The 20768-nt window shown below is 42.7% G+C and overlaps 1 protein-coding gene across 1 annotated transcript; it reads left to right on the top strand.

The window, feature by feature from the left end:
* The first annotated feature begins 392 nt into the window (after positions 1–392).
* LOC141623436 (uncharacterized) lies at positions 393–13776 on the top strand. The gene is made up of 9 exons (XM_074439544.1): positions 393–413; positions 1104–1166; positions 10856–11390; positions 11478–12196; positions 12299–12462; positions 12566–12874; positions 12957–13112; positions 13189–13284; positions 13367–13776. The coding sequence occupies exons 3-4, from the start codon at positions 10936–10938 to the stop codon at positions 11560–11562; spliced, it is 540 nt and encodes a 179-aa protein (XP_074295645.1). The 5' UTR covers positions 393–413; positions 1104–1166; positions 10856–10935; the 3' UTR covers positions 11563–12196; positions 12299–12462; positions 12566–12874; positions 12957–13112; positions 13189–13284; positions 13367–13776.
* The last annotated feature ends 6992 nt before the right edge of the window (positions 13777–20768 follow it).

The raw sequence follows: 20768 nt of genomic DNA, 5'->3' as shown, positions 1-20768 counted from the left end.
GTAAGCCATTGAGTTTTGAGATTTGGCTACTTTTGTGCTTTTCTTTTTAAATTTGTAGCCGATTTGTTAATCGGGAACTTTTAGGTTTGTTTAAGATGATGCAGTTTGGTTAGATAGAGGAGCAAATTATTGATTATTCTAGAATTTGCGATTCTTATGAGTGAGTCTTTCATTTACCTGCTCATATGTTTTAAGAGTTGTTATTATTACGGGTTATTTACATTTTACTGTTAAGTTTATGGGTTATTTGCCTTTTTTAGCTACTTTTGTGCTTTCGAGACGCTCAGGATGTGGATATTTGTATGTTGCGATCCTTCTTTAATGTATACTTTTCACGGACTTACTGCAGTTTTCGGACATTTGAGGCTAACCATCAAATGGATTCTAAATTAAAGACGGGTATTTGGAGAAAGGTGAGAAGACTGGCTTTGGTTGTCAATTTTTTTTTATTTGAGTGTTTATTTTAATTATATATACCTCTAAAGAGAAAGAGGTTTTTGTCTACTTGGAGACATGCTAAGTTAGATTAAGGGGACTGCTTTCATGCTTTGTGAAAACTTGCATATCAGAAAAAATAGTTTCGGTAGTAGAGTTGGGTAGTTACTCTCAGGCCTTAATGAGGAGATTATCTAATAATTGGCCCCCTCCTCTTTCCTTGTTTTGGTGCTAAAACCAATGGTAAACAAATGGCCGGAATGGAGGGAGTATATCTTAATCTCATCACTAATCCCTTGAGAGATACAATATATTTTAATCTCATTATTAATTTCCTTGAAAGAATTTCTCATTCCCATAAGAGTACAATTTGTCAGCATAGTTTTAGCTTACTTTGGTTCCTTTTTCTGCCTCGTAATCCTTCACTTTCTACGAGGATTTGTGGACTAGAAAGTTACAAATATATGTTTTTTCACTTGGTTGTAGTCTAAATTATCATACAGTATTATATTAACCACATTATATTGAATCTCTACTCCATTTGGTCCCTTGTTGTATTCTGAATAAATGTATGTTTAGAATAGTAGTTAGTAGTTTAGTATTGTACGACTAATTTTCTCCTCTATTGAATTTGTAATGATTTTTTCTTCTCTTGTCTGACTCTTCAGCACTGAATCCGGAAAAGTGGTTGGAATTTGAACTCTGGGAAACTGCAGATGTCAGCTGTAATAGTAAGCAATCAGCTCTATAGGTTATTTGCTTTTCAGGAGATGCATATGGGTGAGTCATCTTTGATGTTGAAGTTTACTTTTCTATGGATGCAACTGTTTTGTAGTTGATGGATATTAGTGACATGCGTAATGTTTAACTTATGAACTGATCCTCATCAAATTTCGCTGCTTCGTTAGTACTGTGAATATGAGATTATGACTGAGCAATTTTTCAATAGTGTATATTGATGAGTGGTTGGGAAACAACTTCTTCTTTGTATTGCTAACACATGGGTAAGGTTGCGTACACTTGGCCCATCCTTACCTCGCAATTTGCAGGAGCCATTGAGGCACTGAGGGCAATGTTATTGTGTATATTGATAAGTGAAGCCTGGTGAGTTCCAATAGCTTGATCAAGGTGAATAGTAAGATCATATACTCTTTGCCTCATTTGCCTTAGGGTTGGATTTAATGCACGTCTTAAGTGTGGTTTAGACTTTAATTTACAATAATTGGGACCGTTGTGGGTCATATGAATTGAGACTTCTTCTCAACTACTTTCCCTAAAAGTAAACTTTTTTTTTATAAATCTATTTACTCTAATTAGTAAGGATCTTTCTTGCCTAAGAAAAGTGTAAACTATTCATGATACACCTTAAATAGAAAAGTGTAAACTTTTGACCGGGACGGACGGAGTAGTATCTTAACAGTGTTGTACATTAGTGTATGGCTGAAATATACTGGAATTGGAAGATAGGAATCAAGCCTAACAATAGACTAATATGTGAATTAATATGAACCAATCGGAACTCGATAGACAAAACTAGCACGACCTGAAAATCACCAATCTAAATCGATTTGGCCCAACCTAAATCCAACTCCGTACTACACTAATTTTCTATAAAAGTGGTATGCAATACTGCACACAATGAAGGATGGGAGCAATGAGTGAATTGAACATGAATATTGATTATCTGATTTGATATAAAGCCCGTTGTCCGACTTGGGATTGTAGAAATTTATTAATACTCTATAATAATCCGTACTACCTTAATTAAAAAAAATAATAATAGTAAAATTTTGGTAGTAGGTAATCAAATCAAAAACGGAGAAATGACGTATCAAAATCTCATGCCAATCGTTGTTTTGAGCTGTAAAATAGTGATAGAGACTAAGGAAAAAGATGGATGGACGTGTGTTTAAGTTTGATGAGATTTGCTTAGTTTGAACTTTGAACCATGCATGCTACGAAGTTCATGATTAGCTAATTCATAATATTGACCATCCGTTTTAGTTGTTTTTTTGGTGTTGACCAGGAGTATTCCCTACCGACAGCTGGGGCAATCTCCTTCGGGGTACTGAAGGCAATTTAATGGGTTGACCCCTCCCAAGTTTGGCTTTTTCATTCGCAAGAGTTAGGAATCGAACCCCTGACCACTTGTTTAAGAGATGAGAGTCCTTACCACTCACACCAGCCAACTTTGGTACCATCCGTTTTAGTTGTGACTAGTGGGAAATTGCATACTCCGTATTAATTATTATTTCCCCTTTTACTAATTTAGTGTTTAGTCACACGTATTGTTAGCTTATGTTCTCATCTTGTAGAGTGAAACGTACATTTTTTTTTTGGTATAATGTAAGTATTATATATCCAAAACTTACATCTTGTAAATTTCTATTTAAGATGTACCATGTCCCTCAATGGTGAAAATTTTGGGTTTTTTTCCTGGGAAAAGGGGCCTAATATCACAGGGGGGGCCCTTTGTCCCCCTTGATATTTACTTTGTGTATGGATTATTTGACCAGGACTATGAAATATGCAGTTGCTATGCAAGGCTTTAGATATCATCCTATGTGCAAAGAGATGCAATTAACAAACCTTATATTTGCTGATGATGTGCTGATGTTTTGCAAAGGTGATGCCAATTCCATGATGCAAATTCTTAAAGCTTTCTCTACCTTTTCAAAGACTTCAGGACTCAAGGTAAGCGCAGCTAAGTCAAATGCATACTTTAATGGTGTGGCCGATGATCTCAAAAACGATATATTGAAAATTTCTGGTTTTAGAGAAAGCAGCCTTCCTTTTAAGTATTTGGGCATGCCCATTCAACCTACTAGGCTTAAGAGGAAGGATTGTGACATCCTCATTGAAAAAGTATGTAATAGAATACATAGGCTGGGAGCAAGGAAGCTGTCTTATGCAGGGAGGTTGGTCCTAGTTAAGGCAGTTCTGAATACTCTTCACTCTTACTGGGCATTTATCTTTATCCTTCCAAAAGGGAGTTATTAGGAATATTGAAGCTATCTGCAAGAATTACCTTTGGGACAGTAGCACTGAGTACAAGAGGGCTCCCCTGGTATCTTGGGCAACTATTTGTAGACCAAAGGAGGAAGGGGGTTTAGGTATAAAGGACCAAATTGTTTGGAACCAAGCTATGGTAGGAAAGTTGGTCTGCTGGGTCACTGACAAGAAGGACAGTCTATGGGTGAAATGGGTCCATCAGGTATATATCAAGGACAAAGGTTGGTTGACATATAAACCTAGCTATGTGTCAAGTTGGGCATGGAGGAAGATATGTAAAATTAAAGAGGACATTACTGCTGGGTATGCTAATGGTAACTGGTTTGGCCAAACCAAAGGGTATTCAGCAGCTGAGTGCTATGACTGGCTCAGAGGGAAACATCCTAAATGCAGATGGGCAATGGTAGTGTGGAATTCTTGGTCCATTCCCAAACACGCTATGCTTGCGTGGTTAATATCCAAGGAGGCCTTGAATACCAGAGCTAAACTTCTCAAGATAGGAGTGTGCGACAATTCCAATTGTTGTATGTGTGAGCAGCAGAGAATGTGTACCACCTCTTCTATAAATGCAACTTTAGCAACAGACTCATTAGTGCTATTAATAACCAAATGGGTATGAGATTACCTGCGAGCAGCTGCTTGGAGTGGTGCAAGAGCAGAAGGGGGACCAAGATACAACGGGGTGTGCAAATCATGGTAGTAGCTGCAGCTAATTACCATATATGGTACCAGAGGAATCAAACTCGTGTGGAAGGCAAAATGGACAGACCTGATATTATTGCTAGCAGGATAAAAGCGGAAGCAGTGTGCAGAGTTAATAAGAAGCTCAAACTACCTATCAACAGTAAGGATCGAGAGTGGCTTGAACGGAGGGGATGGATTACTGTTGAGGCACAGGACAGTAGAACTGGAGAATGAGAAGGATGATGCTCATGGTGAACTGACCATCTGAACAGCCGAGAAAGTGTGAAATTATTTGGGTTGTTAGCTCTAATATGTGTTTGTTTTTCGATATATGTTGACTATTCAGGTTAGTTAAAGAGGGACCCCATCTTTTTGTATTTTTAGTGAAACTTACATTCTTTAAACTATTTGCAGCGGGTGAAATAGAAGAGCTTTTGATGGAGTACGAGACCAATTCTTTAGAGATCATTATAGTGAAAGATTAGCGCGTCTTATGGGAGCATTGTGATATTGTCCCTTGGCCTTGTGGCCATAAATGTATCACGTTTTTCAGGTTTTTTTGCTATACTCTGAACAGTACTAGCTATCACGAAATCGTCCCTTGGCCTTATGGCCTTTGTTGTGTATCATGTTATTTCGAGGATTGCGAATGGAATGTTTTTTTTGTTTCGCTGATAAACGATAAACTATGTTAGCGTAAATTCTAGCTTTCATGTGCGTGAATTTGTGGTGATGATGTCATTGCAAATTTCATCTTTATTTTCAACCTACTGAAAGATTTTGTCCTTTATTTTTAGTAGGGGTACCTTGAAGCTGATCTACCAATTTTAGTTTAATGAGAAGATCTCTTGTGAGACCACGTCATATAAAAGTATTTTGAGACAAACCATAAAATAGTTAAGGTAATAGGTGTTCCTCAAGATAGAAAATGTAGTGGCCGACTCGTCAGTTGGGATTTAATGTGGAACGGTATGCTATCATTGTTAACATGTAAATTACACCGGACAAATTATGTCAATTGAGAGACACAAAGATAAGGGGAATGGGAAGGAAAACGGATGCAGAGTGAGGAAGAGGCATAAAGAAGGGGGTAAGAGAAGAAGGAATGGACTAAAGGAGAAGGATCAAGGGAAAGGGAGAGAGAGAAAGAGTACTCTGTTGACCTTCACATGATTTTAAGTGAGGAGGAAGAGAAGGGAATGGGAACGAGGGAAGAAGAAAAATGGAAGTGGATGGAGGAAGAGGCTCGGGTGAAGGAGAATTGACGAAGGAAGCAAAAGGGAATGGGAGAGGAAAGGATAGACAATGGAGGGAGGTAGCGATATGGTTTGCTTGGTTTTGTTCAAAATGACAGAGGAAAGGAGGAGAGATAATATTTTCTTGATTTTATGCAATTTGAGAGGAACAGAGGTGTGGACATAGCCACCTACACGCCAGGCCAATCTGTGGACGTATAGCGGTCTTTTTGAAAGCCACGCTCGGCGGCGTAAAGATGCTTTCGACCGGATCGTTTTAGATCGGTCGGTTTCGTCTCGGTAAGGGTCTCGAAACGATTAGAGATGTTCGGAGTCGCCACCAAGCATTTGTGGGATGCCTGGAACCCGTTCAAATTCCACTTTATACCCCGGTCAAATCGAAGCACAAAGCAGCGTTTGACATAGGTACTAAAGATAAGGAAATCGTCCCTCTTTAGCATCCTATCTCTAGAATGACTCTCGTACGCCCTGGATACGGTCGTCCACTATCCAAAGTTTCTGAGTAAGAGGTGAAGGTACGTATTGTGAAGCCCTTTAATCAGACACCCAGTCCCGCCCGCTTTAGCGGCTTCAACTGATAGATCTTGGTTGGTTGAATGCAAAAGTTGATAAAACGATTTAAATGCATGAATGCGCATCCAATAATTTAAACCTAACATGTGAGAGCTTTCTAAGTCGGTTGATTTAATCCAAGTATCAAGTATAAGATGTCGAGTTGGATTAATGGTTGATTTGCATGCAAGACGGAAATTAAACATCCATTTACCGTATTAGGTTTAGGGTGCATAACATGATCCATTTGTCTTAGTAAGGCATTTGCAAATATGGTTTTGGATAATCAAATAGTCATCTGATCCGTCCTATATCAGGGTTAACCGAGTCGGGATCGTCCTGAGACTAATCTTTGGAAGGGAACAGCCTGTGCTGCACGACTATATGAGGCGCGAGCCAGCCGGAGGTGTAAGGGGCCTCCCTCTAGTTTTGAAAATGAGAAATGGAGAGCCTGTTTAGGCGCGGGTTAGCCCACGGTTTATGTGCCGTGTTCTGACCTTTTAGAAAACGTTATAAAACGTGTTGAAAATGGGTATTTGAACCCGGTTTGATTTGAAGGGGTCGTTTAGACCGCATTTGTTGATTTGAAGAACTAGACTCGAAAAATCATCATTATTTCGATAATATTCGGTGTCGGGTTCGATTTGACAAACTTGACATGAATAGTTTTGAAAATGGTTATGGACTAATTGTTTTAAATCCATTTGAATGTTATTAGTCGATACTCGTCATCGTACCCGGGTTAAAATCCGGCATGGTATGTAGAACCAAGGATGACTTTGTGTTGGTGACTAATATGTTTGTTTGAAAATGTAAAGAAATGAAATAAAAGGCTTTAAAATACCTTCTAAATGTCATTAACCAAATATTATCACCGAAACACGGATTTAACCGTCATGGTATGAGGAACCAAGGGTGAAAAATGCTTTATGGTTAAAACATGTGAAATAAAATAACAATGGTTCGAAAACACTTGAAATGGTGAAAACCGATTACAAATATGAAAAATGGATTAAGGGAAATAACGAGAATAAACACGGTTGATCTCTGGTCTGAACACCCCATTTAGGCGCGGGCTAGTTGGCGGCCTAAGGGGCTTCTGCCTCAGACCAAAAATCAGTTTTGGCTCGTTTATTCCATGTTTTGGTTCTTGTTATGCATGTTTTAGCTTGTTATAGTCATGAAACGAATGAAAACATAATAAAAGAGGATTTTTACACCCTCATACTTACATGTTTGGTTATGGTGAGTGACCGACGTAAGTGTAACAACTCGTTTGATCGGAAAAAACTCGGTTTAAAACCGTTTTGGTAAGTTAAAAGAGTGTTTTAAAAGTTTAGTGATGGTGTAGTGGTCGAAATGGTCGGTCAAGTGGTTTAATGCACGATGACGGTACCAAACAATGTGTAAGGCTCGTGTTTACGATCGGTAGGTCGTAAATACGCGTCGAGTTGTGACTTAAGAAGTCGAGTCGAGAATTTTAAGGGAGAAAAGAGGGGGCGGACACTCGCGTAACTCCCAAATGGGTGACATTTGTGGGGTATTTATAGGGAAATGAGTGGTTGTGTGAGTTTTGAGCGACGTGGCCACTTGGGCTGCTCAAAGAGGCGCGAGCTACGTCGCGGTTCTTCGAGTTGTGTTGTCACTTTCACAACAAACGCAATCATGATTTGTTCTATCCTAGGTTTTGTAGTCACATGTTTGGTACTTGACCAACATGAATCCGGGAAAACTTAAGGTAGAAGGTTTGAAATGTTTGGTTTTTAGTGGTTGACTCGGTTTGACTCGTTGTTGGAGTCGGGATTTGAATTTTTGAGTCGGTTTTTGGTCCGTTGTCGGTTTTGACTCTAGTTAGTGTCATTGCGACCTCCTCGTCCTGCATTAAACACTCCAGGTATTTTTGAAATGTTTTGAAATGTTTTATTTTCGAAATCGTTTTAAGTTTTCCGACGTAAAGTTGTACACAAACTGTCGATCAAACGCCGCGATTCCAAAACATGTTGTAGTCCGATAATCATCGGATGTTTGTTGGAGTCTCAGCAGATACTGGGTATCTATAAAGCCCCCACTTTGACTGAGGCTTGGACAGGGCGAAAGTCAAAGTAGAACCCCTAGGTCAATCGAAGATTACAACCTGGAGACCTAAGCGACGTCGAGGCGGCTCTAAAGGATTCGGGCCAAGGACCTGCCGTCGGGAAGGGCGACGCCAAGGTGACTCGAGGGTACGAGCCAAGGACCTGTCGTCGGGAACAGTTTAGAGTCTGTCGACTGTCCGTGCGGGTCGTTTAAAGTCCGTTAGACTACGTACAAAGGCTCGCCAGCCATAAGAAGGAGTCATGCCTGAGGCATCTTCGGATATGTCTTCGCACGTTTGCGGACAAAGGCTCGCCAGCTGATGGTAAGGAAATGTACCCGAGGCATCTTCGGGATCTGTCCTTGGAGGATTGCGGACAAAGGCTCGCCAGCCACGACAAGGAAATGTACCCGAGGCATTTTCGGGATCTGTCCTTGAAAGGTTGCGGACAAAGGCTCACCAACCAATGATAAGGAAATGTACCCGAGGCATCTTCGGGATCTGTCCTTGAAAGGTTGCGGACAAAGGCTCGCCAGCCACTGGTAAGGAAATGTACTCGAGTCATCTTCGGGATCTGTCCTTGGAAGGTTGCGGAAAAAAGCTCGCCAGCCAAGACAAGAAAATGTACCCGAGGCATCTTCGGGATCTGTCCTTGAAAGGTTGCGGACAAAGACTCGCCAGCCAAGACAAGGAAATGTACCCGAGGCATCTTCGGGATCTGTCCTTGAAAGGTTGCGGATAAAGGCTCGCCAGCCACTGGGTACGGTCGGTTAATGGACCATGGGAGTAGCCGCGTCGAATGGGCTTGTTTTGAAAGTAGCGAACTCGTGATGCCGCCGCGGGAATAGTGAGTTTGGATTTTCACTATCACTGTTTTTGGAATGAGCGGGTTCCGCGAGGAAGCCCCCTGCTGGTATTTGAAAGAATAGTGAAGTTGGCATCTTCACCATTCGTCGTTCTTCTTTGAACTTGAAGTGGCGGTTTTGATCGCCGTTTGTTTTAATTTTGAAGGAAAATAGCAAATTTGAGTTTGCTATTGCGTTTTGAAGTGACGGTTTATGTGCCGCCGTTGACATTTGATGGAAATAGTGAATTTGGAATCTCCACTATTAATTGAAGTGACGGTTTATGTGCCGCCGTTGACATTTGATGGAAATAGTGAATTTGGAATCTTCACTACTATTAATTGAAGTGACGGTTTATGTGCTGCCGTTGACATTTGATGGAAATAGTGAATTTGAAATTTTCACTATTAATTGAAGTGACGGTTTGCCGTTGACATTTGATGAGAATAGTGGATTTGGAATCTTCACTATTAATTGAAGTGACGGTTTATGTGCCGCCGTTGACATTTGATGGAAATAGTGAATTTGGAATCTTCACTATTAATTGAAGTGACGGTTTATGTGCCGCCGTTGACATTTGATGAGAATAGTGGATTTGGAATCTTCACTACTAATTGAAGTGACGGTTTTAATTGCCGTCGCTTAAAATTTGGAGAAATAGCAGTTTTTGAATTTTTGTTATTATTATTTTTTTTGAAATTTTGAAGGGCAATGGTGAATTTTGATTTCACCATTATTTTTGAAATTGGCGGTTTTGATCGCCGTTTGCTTGAAAATTTTTGAAAATAGTGAATTTAAATTTTCACTTATTCGATCGGAGCGACGGTTTATGTGCCGTCGTTTAAAGCTTTCGAAAGTAGTGAATTTAAGTTTTCACTATTTGTTTTCGAGAAAAATGACGACCTTATATATCGTCGAATGAAAACTTGATGTTTATCACGGGAAATTGGGCTAAAGCCCAAAATCCGCTGAAAGAGCAAAGGGGAGGCTTGGTTTAGGCGCGAGCCACCTGGCGAACCAAAGGGGCTTCCCTATTTTTCTGTAAAAGACGCGAGGTTGGTCCGCATATCAACCTCACTTCATTTTCTTCCTTTCGACACAAAAACCCGCAAAACTCGCCATTTGAAGGACCTTTGCTAGCTTCTACTCGTGCCACTATCAACAATGTCATCTCAAGGTAAGTATTTCCTCTTAAATCCATTCAAATTTGTTGATCTTTAGCTTGATTGAATTAGGGCGAACTTTACCCTAAAAATCGAATTGAGCGTTTTTGATTGAGCCTATTTCGAGTGAAATTGATGCTTGCATTAGGTTAGAAACCTGTTTAGGAGTATAGGGGTGCTTTTAGTTTGCATTTTGGTCCCCGTTCCCGCTCCCTATGCTCAAAAAACGTGAGTGAGGCGAGAAACCGTCTCATTTTGCAATGTCAAGTTTATTTGCTTGGGTAGTGGGTCCCACTAGGTTGCATTGTAGTTGGGAAAACCCGTATTCGCCATTTATGGACCTTCGTTGGATATTTGTGGGAAAACTTGGATTTTTGCCTTTTGTGACGGTCTTACGTCTGACCAAATAAGCGTCTGTTTGGGCTTGAATTGAGTCAGTTTGCCTTGAAATGGACCTTATTGGTAATTTAGGCGCCTGTGGGTAATTTTGCGGTCGTTTTCGAATTTTTGACCGGTTTGGGCTCAAATTAGCGTATGAATTACCTTTTTGAGCCGTAGAAAAATACCCCATTGTGTCGGGAATGTATTTTGGTTTGTAGGCGGACCTTGTATGGGTCTTGAAATGCCGTTTTTGTGATTTTGACTCGTCTTTTGCTTGAAAAGAGGGGCGAGTCGTTTTTGTGTGTGTGTGTGTTTTTTTTTTTTGTGAATGGTTTGGTTGGATTTTGGGCGAGATTGCCCTTGTTTTGCCTTGCAGGTTGTGTTTTTTGTTTGGATTTATCCATTTCATGACGTCGTAATGCCGAAATTTCGGCTGACGTTTTTTGTTTGTAGGAGAGTGTTCGGGACAGGCCGAGTCCCTTGCTGCGACTTTTGAGTTGTTCGGGACGGGCCCGGTTAGCACTCCGGCTAGCATGCCCGCCGTGGTTGTGGAGGACGTTACTGAGGAGAGACCTCCTGAGCAGACTGTTGGGGCCACCGGGGCCGTCGAGGAGCGTGAGGTGCCCGTTGTTGGGGCTACTGTCACTGGGAGAGCTCAGACTGGGTCCGAGGGTCTGAGGCTGGTACCTCCGGGAGGAGAGTTTCTTCGAGGGAGCGTTGTCCTCGGGCGACCAGACGGTCGTTACAGAACGTGGCCAGGGTCGTTGAGCTGGGCCCTACCCACCACGTTGAGTCCCGTGGCCATAAGAGGCGGTGAGCGGAGACAGCCGAGGACGATGCTGACGTCGCGAGTTGGAGAGCCATGCGAGTTACGGCCCCGCGGGGGTTGCTTTTACGGGCGGCGCCTGACTGGGCCGAGGGTTTTGACGGTAGCCAGTTGTTGCTTCGACTGGACAGACACCTCTCTTACCGTGCCCACGAGGGCTTGGTGAGTCGTGTTCCCCGATTGAATTTTATCACATTTGAAGTGTCGAGCCTGAATAGGCATTCTGATGCTGCTTGTTTTTGATTTCAGGAGATTGGCACCATTAGGACTTTCTCGGGCTTCTCTACCTGCTTGGGTTTCTACGACGTTCTCCGAGCCGGGACGAGGGCGTTGATAGAGAGGTCGGCTTTTGGGCCGTTGGTGGCCCATGGGACATTCACGGGTCTTCGATTAGGGCAAACCTGTGTTTGATCCGCGCTATGTTGGATCGGTATTGGGATACGACGTCGTCGTTCCACATGGAGTTTGGGGAGGTCGGCGTGACTTTAGAGGACTTCGCCATGGTATCCGGCCTTCCCTGTGGCGAGTTGCCCATTGAGTTTACCGAGACGCCGGAGAGAGTGTCCTCTCCTGCGGTCACTGCTTTGATCAGTACTGCTTTACCGGAGCCTTCCAACGTCACTCCGTACTTGATCGCGAGCTCGTACGTGAAGGACCACTTCACTGGGAGGGTGGCAGGTGTTGCTCCGGCGCCGTTGGGGAGCTCGGAGGCAGAGGTTGAGGCCGACACGAAGGAGGCGCGGCTGTGGTTGTGGTACTTCTTGGGTGCCATATACTTTGGTGACAAGGGTGAGCGCTTGTTGACCAAGGTGCTTACTCTCCTCACCGACCTTGACACTTTGGGTCGGTTTGACTGGGTTACGCCGGCTTTGGCGAGTTTCACCCGGTACTTGCACGCGGCGGTGCGTCCGGAGACAGTGGGAGCGGGTAGTGCTCCTGCCTTAGTTGGTCCCGGCTTCATCTTTGAGGTACGAGTTTTTTGTGGTAGCTTTTTTTTAGTTTGATTTTGATTTTGATTTTGGCAATTTTTGAGAAATTGGCTGATTTGTGTCTGCTCTGTTTGATTACAGGCTTGGTTGTATGCTTACTTCACTCCTCTGCGTCCGGGGACCTCAGACGATGTTCCTTCTTGACACCTGCCGCCGTGAGGGGTTGGATGGTGGCTCGGAAGAAGTCGATTAAGTTGACTTACGAGGACTGCAGGCGTCGCGTGAACAAGCTTCGGGTTGCTGATGTAAGTTCCTGCTCTCTTCCCCTTCTCCTTTATAGATAGAGATAGGATGATTAGGTAGCTCATGAAGCCCCCAGTTAGCTGAATAGCTTTGTTTTGAATGCAGTTTGTTGGGCGGCCTTGGGAGCACTACACGGGTGTACCCCGCCATCGGGAGCGTTTGCGCCTCGCAGCCTCGCGTCTCGTACTTGAGACGGCGATTGGGCCGGTTTGGTACTTGGGCGAGCGTCTAGTTCGCCAGTGCTTTACCGAGACTTTCATCGTGCCGGTTGACCCGCCTAGGGTGTTGTTCCAGGAGTCGACCTCTGACGAGGTTGAGAAGTACCTTAACGGTCGGGGAGGTGAGGAGCTGTTGCTGCGGGGCGTTGACTACGACACCTTCCGGTTGTCGAGGTTTGCTTGGTACCCGATTGAGGTATGTTTTCCTTTGTTTTTTTGTTTCCATTGCCTCTCTTAATAGGAGGGTTTGTCATCTTTGATGTGGATCCAAATGGTAGGGAGTCGACCCGCTGATGAGGACCCAACCCCCAGCTTTCCCAACGGAGACCACTTTTCAGGGGTCGGGTGGCGAGAAGCTTCAGTTGCGCTTACCGGAGCCCGCGGCGGCCGAGGTGACCGATGCCGGCATGGAGTGGAGGTTGATTGTTCTGAGGGTGAGTTCCTGACTTGAACACTTTCTCCAATTATACTTTGCCTTACATTGTATTGAAGGACATTTTTGTTTTGCAGGTGACGACTGTTAGTCACCCGAACTTGTGGCGGATGGCTAACCGCTGAAGGGCGCTTGCTGGTGACCTGGCTATGAGGGAGGCTCGGCTTTCTCAGGTACGCTTTGTGTGTGTATTTGTGTGTTTGGTGTTGTATTTCACGTTTTTAGATCTTGAGGATCTGTTATTGTGTTTTGTAGGGCACTGTGGATCCGGCAGAGCTTGCTCGGGTCCGTGCTGAGTTGGAGGCAGCCAGGTCGATGATCGCGGGGCAAGAGCTGGGGATCATCTATCGGGACCAGGACTTGAGGCGTCGTGAGGACGAACCGCGGAGTCGAGACGCGGAGATTGCCTTCCTCAGGGCTCAGTTGGCTGCGGCGGAGGAGGTTCGCGTCGGTATGGAGGAGGAGACGCTGGAGAGTTCTCCGGAGAGGGAGCCTGAGCAGGTAATGGTGTCTGCGTTGGCGGCGACTCCTAGTGAGACCAGGACTGGTCCGACGGGAGACGCTGAGTAGTTATTCTAATTTGTCCGTGTCTTGGACCCTTGTCTGTACATATTTACATATTGCGTGAGGCGGTTTGTATATATGTGTTTTTGGATTGTGGTTTATTTTGTGATTTTTGGCTTTTTTGTGTTGTGTTTCGGAGGAGCGCTGTCGGCTGTTTGATTCTCCTTTTGCTTTGCACCAGTTCCTACATCGTTAGTGTATAAAATAGGCAACAGATAGCACATACGCGAAAATGCAGACACGTAGAAGCATTTTGATTGAAAACACTTAAAGCATTTGTTTGAAGATCAAAATTAACCAAGATGACTTGAAGTTAAAATTGAAATTTTGAAATGAATTTTGTGACAAGTCGTCAAGTTTGGAATTCAATGGGAATGATTTGAAAATTTAAGCAATTAACTCGTGTCGTGAATTAAATTGCGTCGAAATTATTGAAGTTGACTCGAAAAATTCAAATTCAAACCGTCAAGAAAGAATTTTAGAAAAGGATTTTTGCGAGTATATTTGATTTTTGAGGTCAAGACTCGAATTTGTGAGTGCTTGAATGTTTGAGGAAAATTGATGTTGTGTTATCAATCTTCGATTTTGAATTTTGATGGAAAATTGCGAAAAAGCGAAAAATTTTCGGAATTTTGACTGACGTGGAAACGATCCATCGCGGATCGGGGCGACTAGCCCTTCCCCCCTTAAAAAAAGAAAGAAAAATCGGTATGTTTAAAGCTGCGTCATGGAGACTGTGTCAGATTTCGTAAAACGCGAAAACGAGGAAATGTGAGTGTGAGGAAACACAAAATGTCCCGGATTATCCCGAATAGGCGCGAGCCTCCTGGCGGGAGGTTTGAGGTGTCAGGAGAAAACACATGTTGAAAGAGACAAGTCAACAGCGAGAATCATGGAGAAGCCTCAAAGAGGCGCGAGCAGCCTGTCGATGGAAGCCGGCTCTCCTCTTTTTCTGAAAAAATGCGCTGATCATTTTGTATAAATAGAGACGTTTGCGTTTCATTGTTTCATCATCCGAAACACAAAATTATCTCTACAAAACCTCTTCTTCCACAAAAATATTTCATGCATGCTTTTGAGAACGCATTGCGACAATGGTGCCGGGATTTGTCGCCTCCCGAAAAGTATCAACTCGCTTGCATGGGAGTTGGTCAATTGTTGGTGCTTCGTCATGTCAAGGTGCAACCTTCGTTTCTTGAAGCATGTTCTCGGTTTTGGGATTCGAAACACCATGTTTTCATTTTCCCGAAAGGTGAGCTTTGTCCTCTTGCCGAAGAAGTTGGAGCCATTGGTGGGTGGCCGGATTGTGCTCCGGTGCTTCCTCCGACTCGATTGTGCTACAAGGAGAAAATCCGTTCCATATTGGGCTTATCAACAAGCCAAATCAACTTTCTTCTTGCTCCACATGGTGTGGATATGTTGGCTCTTATCAACATATTTTCAAACCGATTAGATGTTAATGTCTCGGAGGTGGCTAGGAGAAGGGCTCTTGCATTTTGCCTTTTCCATGTGTACCTCTTTGTTGATGTCTTGAAGAAGGAGGGGCCAAGATGCCATGGTAGCTGTAGATACCTCGTTTTTGCACCTCTCGCAAACCACCCGGTGATAATTGGGCCGCATGTTTGGTACGCGGAACGATTTGTGACAATTCGTAAGATTATCGTCAAGTGATTGCTCAAATATTAATATCTACCTCTTAGTTGTCATCTACGTGCCGATACGGTCGTTTTGACAGTAATTAGAGTACATTTGGAGTCCGGGCCTAAAACCGTCTCCATTTTCTGATAACCGTTAAATCCCGAGTCAGAATATTCTGGAATGTTCCGGATATTTCTATTCCATATTCTATTCCATATTTTACAATCTTTATCTTTGGGTAAACAATTTCCCGTAATATTCACATAAGATATTAAGGAAAACCAAATTATTCCGTCCTACCATAACTTAAACACGGAAATCTTTCTTCCGCAGGAGGAAACCACTTGGAACAGACGCGGCAGTGTCTTTTTCTTCCAAGAGACGCAGTGGGCCTGCGCCTCTTCCCATGTCCTTTTCTGCGTATTTCTCGTATCTTTTTCATATCTTTCCGAGATTCACTTCCAAAGTGTCTCCGAAACCCTAATTCCTCCACGTGATTAGTATAAATAGGAGCCTTCGCTCCTCATATTTCTCACGCGAGTGTCCGCCCTTCTCTTCTCCCTTTGCATTCTAGACCTTTGTTCTTACTTTTTGGCGTCTACGTGCTTGAACATTCGACCACGTAAGCTCGGATCCTTCCGAGTACCAGCCTCGTTTGCATGACCGACCAATTTGACCAACTCCACATCAATCAACTTAATTAATCTAATCGTTTTCCTCTTACGAGGGCACTTTCTTTGCATTCGCGTCGAGCATCACTAATCGATATCTTAGTCCTTCTCGTTTAACAAACATGTAAGTCCGAGGGTGTATAATCTCTCTTTTATTTATTGTTATTTACTTTTTGTACCACTATTGTAAGGTTTATGTCGAAAATACCTCATTAAAACCGATTTCTAAAACCGCGTTCAAAACCTTTTTTTACGGATTTTCAGTAGAAAAACGTCGAGAAAGGACGCAGCAACTGCTGCGCCTCTTCGAAGGAGCGCAGTTCCTGTTGCGCCTCTTCGTGAGGCTGCCGCAGTTCCATCTTTCTTTCTTCTTCCTTCGTCCCCTGTAATTCGTCTTGTTTTATTCGTCTTTGTTTCGTTTGTTTGTTAATTCTTTGTTATAATAGCATAATTAATCTCACATGTATATTGGTCATCATTCATTAGCATATAATTCGTCATAAATCCGACTTAAATCCCAAGTAATCTCATATTTGCGGGTTTTCGTCATTAAATTCAACCCGGGTTGTAGAAATTCAATTTGTTCATATTGAGTTTCTGGAATTCGACCTTTGATAAATTTTCATCTGTCTTTTGTCATATTCATCGCATATTCGTCACATGTTACTCATTAATTCATCATGTTTAGTTTAGTCCAATTAATTTGTTTAGTTTGTTAATATCGTTCACTCCTGTAATTAATCTATCTTAATTCCGTCTCACCCATGTTTTACTGTTTTCATGACTCATTCTATGTAAATAACCTATTAATCACTTTCATCCGAGTAAATAAATTAATCAATCGTTAAATTAACCAACGACTATTAACAATTTGCAATTCCGCTTCACAAAATTGAATCGAAAGGCAGGAACGAGACGCAAAGAATCGCTGCGCCTCTTCCAAGGGACGCAGCTCTGCTGCGCCTGTTCCAAGTTGAGTTCTGTCTCTGAACTCCGTTGTTGCTTTGACTTAGTTATTTAGCTTACGTATAATTGACTATTAACCGTATTATCACCTTCTGTTCTGTTCGTAATTTTATTCTTTTATTCGTTTTCCCAAATTATCCGTTTTAAAGGTATTTTCGACATAAATCGCCTAATCCGTTGTAATTGTTGTAATTTTCTTTATTGTAATTGTATTTATTGTATTCATCATATTTTCTTGTATCATTTGTATGTTTTCACATGTAATTGAACATTAAATTCCAACTTTGACCCAATTGTATGCTAAACTACATGTTTCACCGACTTAGTATTAATTCTCACATGTTAGGATCAAAACTTGGATGTTGCATTGCATGCATACAATCGACGATATATCGAGTATAGACAACTTCCCTAATCATTAGTAGAGGCCGCTATCGAGGCGGGCGGGATTAGGTGTTCGATCAAAAGAGCTTCCTAATACGTACCCTCACCCCTTACTCCAGATATCTGTGAACACCCGTGTTCATTGGCATCCACGAGAGTCATTCTAGACATAGAATGCTAAGGGTAACGATTGCTTAGTGTTCATGTCACTACTTTGTGTCTTGATATGACACGAGGTATTCGAACGGTTCCAATTTCCCATAAAAATTGGTGGCGACTCCATACAAAAATGTAAACGCTTGTTTCTGTTTCCTCCCAAGCGCCCCCGTGGGCCCCTGCTGTCCACAGTTTGGCGACTCCGTTGGGGATAATACACTTACGTGTAGCAAGGGTGAAACTTGAACAAGGTTAGGGAATAGTTTGTACAAGACAATTGTCGGTTTTCATAACTCGGTCTTCCTAGACCGTTTTATTCGGCCTTCCTAGGCCCAACCCAACCCATTCGACCAATCGTCCCGTCTAAACGGTCCTAATTCTTATTTGGGCCTAAGGATGGATAGCGATTGACGTCATCCATACCATGATGCTTACTCTTGTTTGTATCAAGGGCCTTCACTACTTGAGGAAATGGACTAGGAATCGGCCTTACTCTTGTTTGGTACGAGCCTCTCCACAGATTTCGGGTTTGATGGTTCGGTATGGCAACCCACCCTTTAAACCAAAACCCTTTTAAATGCACTCAGCATCCCGTTATAATGCTTGTATAAATGTTTGTACCTTACGTGATCACCATTTCTAAACAAAACCATGACGATTTTTCAAAAATCAAAATCCTTTTTCTTAACCAAAATTTCGAAATAGGCCTTCAATTAGCGCAAAATCCGGTCAAAACTCAGTCCGTTTGTCGTGTCAAAATTCGGGCCACAAGCCCATTTCAAAACCTCACTTCGAGTCCACTCCTACAACTACACTATAGTTGACTAGGACACACATTTTCAAAAAACCTTGTCTTTCTTCAAAACTCACTCAACACAAGTGGCACACACCCACTTCACGAGTCAAAACATTTCTTCTTTTAGCAAGTGTGTTGGAATGGTCGATCGTGTTTTGATTCGTCGCGATCTCTTATCCGATTTTCAAGATGCCTGGATCCAAATAAACAAACCTCCACCAACTTCAAGATGGTAATGATCGAATCCTAGCCGCGCTAGCCCAAATGCAAGTTACCCAAGACCAAGTCTATGACCGCCTTGAGCTCATCGAGGGCCGTATCTATGCCGTAGAGGGAAGGTTGCCCCCTCATGAAAGTGAAGTAATAGGTGACTCTGATAATGAATCCAAGGATGAAAATCCTCTCATGGGGATGATCAGAAGAGAAAAAGACTCCAATACTTAGAGGAGCAATTGATGTACCTAAAGGGGGATGACATTTATAGGGAGAACAATCGCAAGTATGAGGCCGTCAATTCCAAATTGCCAACTAATTTCAATATGACGGATATCCCTAAATTCAAATGACACGAGAACCCTTTGAACCACATCCGTGCCTTCAAAGATTATATGTCTATCAAAGGCATCAAACCTGAGATGTTCTTAAGGATCTTTCCTTCATCTCTTGACACCATCCCGAAGCAATGGTTCTACTCCTTAGATCACAAGAAGGTCGCTACTTGGGAAGATGCCGCAATCGAGTTCTCTAAACAATATGCGCATAATGCCGAGATCCAAGTAAACATGCGTACTCTAGAGGTTCTTACCCAAAATGACAAAGAAGGATTCACCGACTTCCTAAGTAGGTGGAGGAAGACTAGCACCCAACTAGTTGAACGCCCGGATGAGGCTACCCTTGTGGAAAAGTTTGTGGATAATCTCAAACCCATCTATGCCAATCATCTGAGATACCAAAACATCAAAACTTTTAAGGAATTGACCGTACTAGGGACAAGGATCGAAGATGACATCCGTAAAGGACTCTTGTCCAAAACGGTAGGTCGAGGATATCAAGGTTCAACAAGTCGTTCATACGGCTCTACTAGCAAGACCGATGAAGTTAACCTTCTCGAGCCATCCAAGAAAAGTACCCCACCAAGGAAATTCACAAATCTTGGGGACACTTACTCCAACGCTCTAAAAAGGTTAATGAAGCAAGGTAAACTCCAACCCATTGGGCCTACTCCCGAACCCGAAAGGAAATCCAAATTCTGGGACGAGAACTCGTACTGTGAATACCATAGGGGCAAGGGACATGACACAGAAAAGTGCTACAAGTTGAAAAACGTGCTTCAAGACATGATTGAAGATGGTCGATTGCCAATACCACCAGGAGGTAAACCCAACAACACTCAGAATCCTCTTGGAGTTCTAGTGATCACAAGTGATGAATCTACCTTAGATTGCTCACACCTTATTTCTCCAATCGAAAATGAAGTCTACGCAATCGAAAATGAAAAGTTCTACTCTACTATCTCCCCTACCATTTCCGACTCCATCATATGGGCAAGGAGTGTAGATGGGCAAGTTTGAGAATTAGAAAATATGGTGACAACTTTACGCAATCCCCACGCAACACCCAAAGAACATGTGCCACTAATCTTCTCTCAAAATGCTACTATGCAAGAAGTAGTCACCGTGGTTGATAAACTAGTTGACCAAATCATACGACTGGAAGATGAAATCATGAGAATGAGAGAGCTAACTGCAATCAATGGAGTTTGGGCCGACGATGATGAGGACGAGTATCTCATTGAAAACTCCCTAGTCAAAGAAATAGTCCAAAATGGTGAAGACCAAGATGTAGACCACCTAACTCGCTCGGGTCGTCCATATCAAAGCACTACTCAAAACGGTTCCACCAACATTGTTACATCAAATGATAACGAAGAGGACTCCACTGACCATTTGCTCAAGCAATTACAGAAGACGAAGGCTGATCTTTCAGTCTGGCAATTAGTAGCAAGCTCATTACCACATCGCCAAGCTTTACTGCAAGCTTTGGCCAAATTAAATGTAGCACATAACTCGACACCCGAAGATGTAGTCAACTTGGTCTTCCAAGAATCACCAAATCTAAGTAATCCTATTACTTTCTCAGACGAAAATTTGCCACCTTTTGGCGCTAGTCACAACCTTGCTCTTTACATCACTGTCATTTGTCTAAAGAAGAACGTGTCAATGACCTTGGTAGATGATGGCTCCGCGGTCAACGTCATACCCCTCAAAACGGCATACAAGCTAGGCATGAAAGAGTCGGATTGGACCCCTACCAATCAAGGTGTGCGTGCATACGATGGTACACGACGAAAGGTGGTAGGACTTGTTAACCTAACCATAGCCACATGGCCAATTGAACGAAAGGTTAACTTCCAAATAGTGGACATTGAAGCTTCATTCAACATACTTCTGGGAAGGCCGTGGATTCACGCTTCCAAAGCGGT

This window comes from Silene latifolia, chromosome X (assembly GCF_048544455.1).
Source record: "Silene latifolia isolate original U9 population chromosome X, ASM4854445v1, whole genome shotgun sequence".
Taxonomy (NCBI): Eukaryota; Viridiplantae; Streptophyta; class Magnoliopsida; order Caryophyllales; family Caryophyllaceae; genus Silene; species Silene latifolia.
This window is presented reverse-complemented; position numbering and strand designations above follow the sequence as displayed.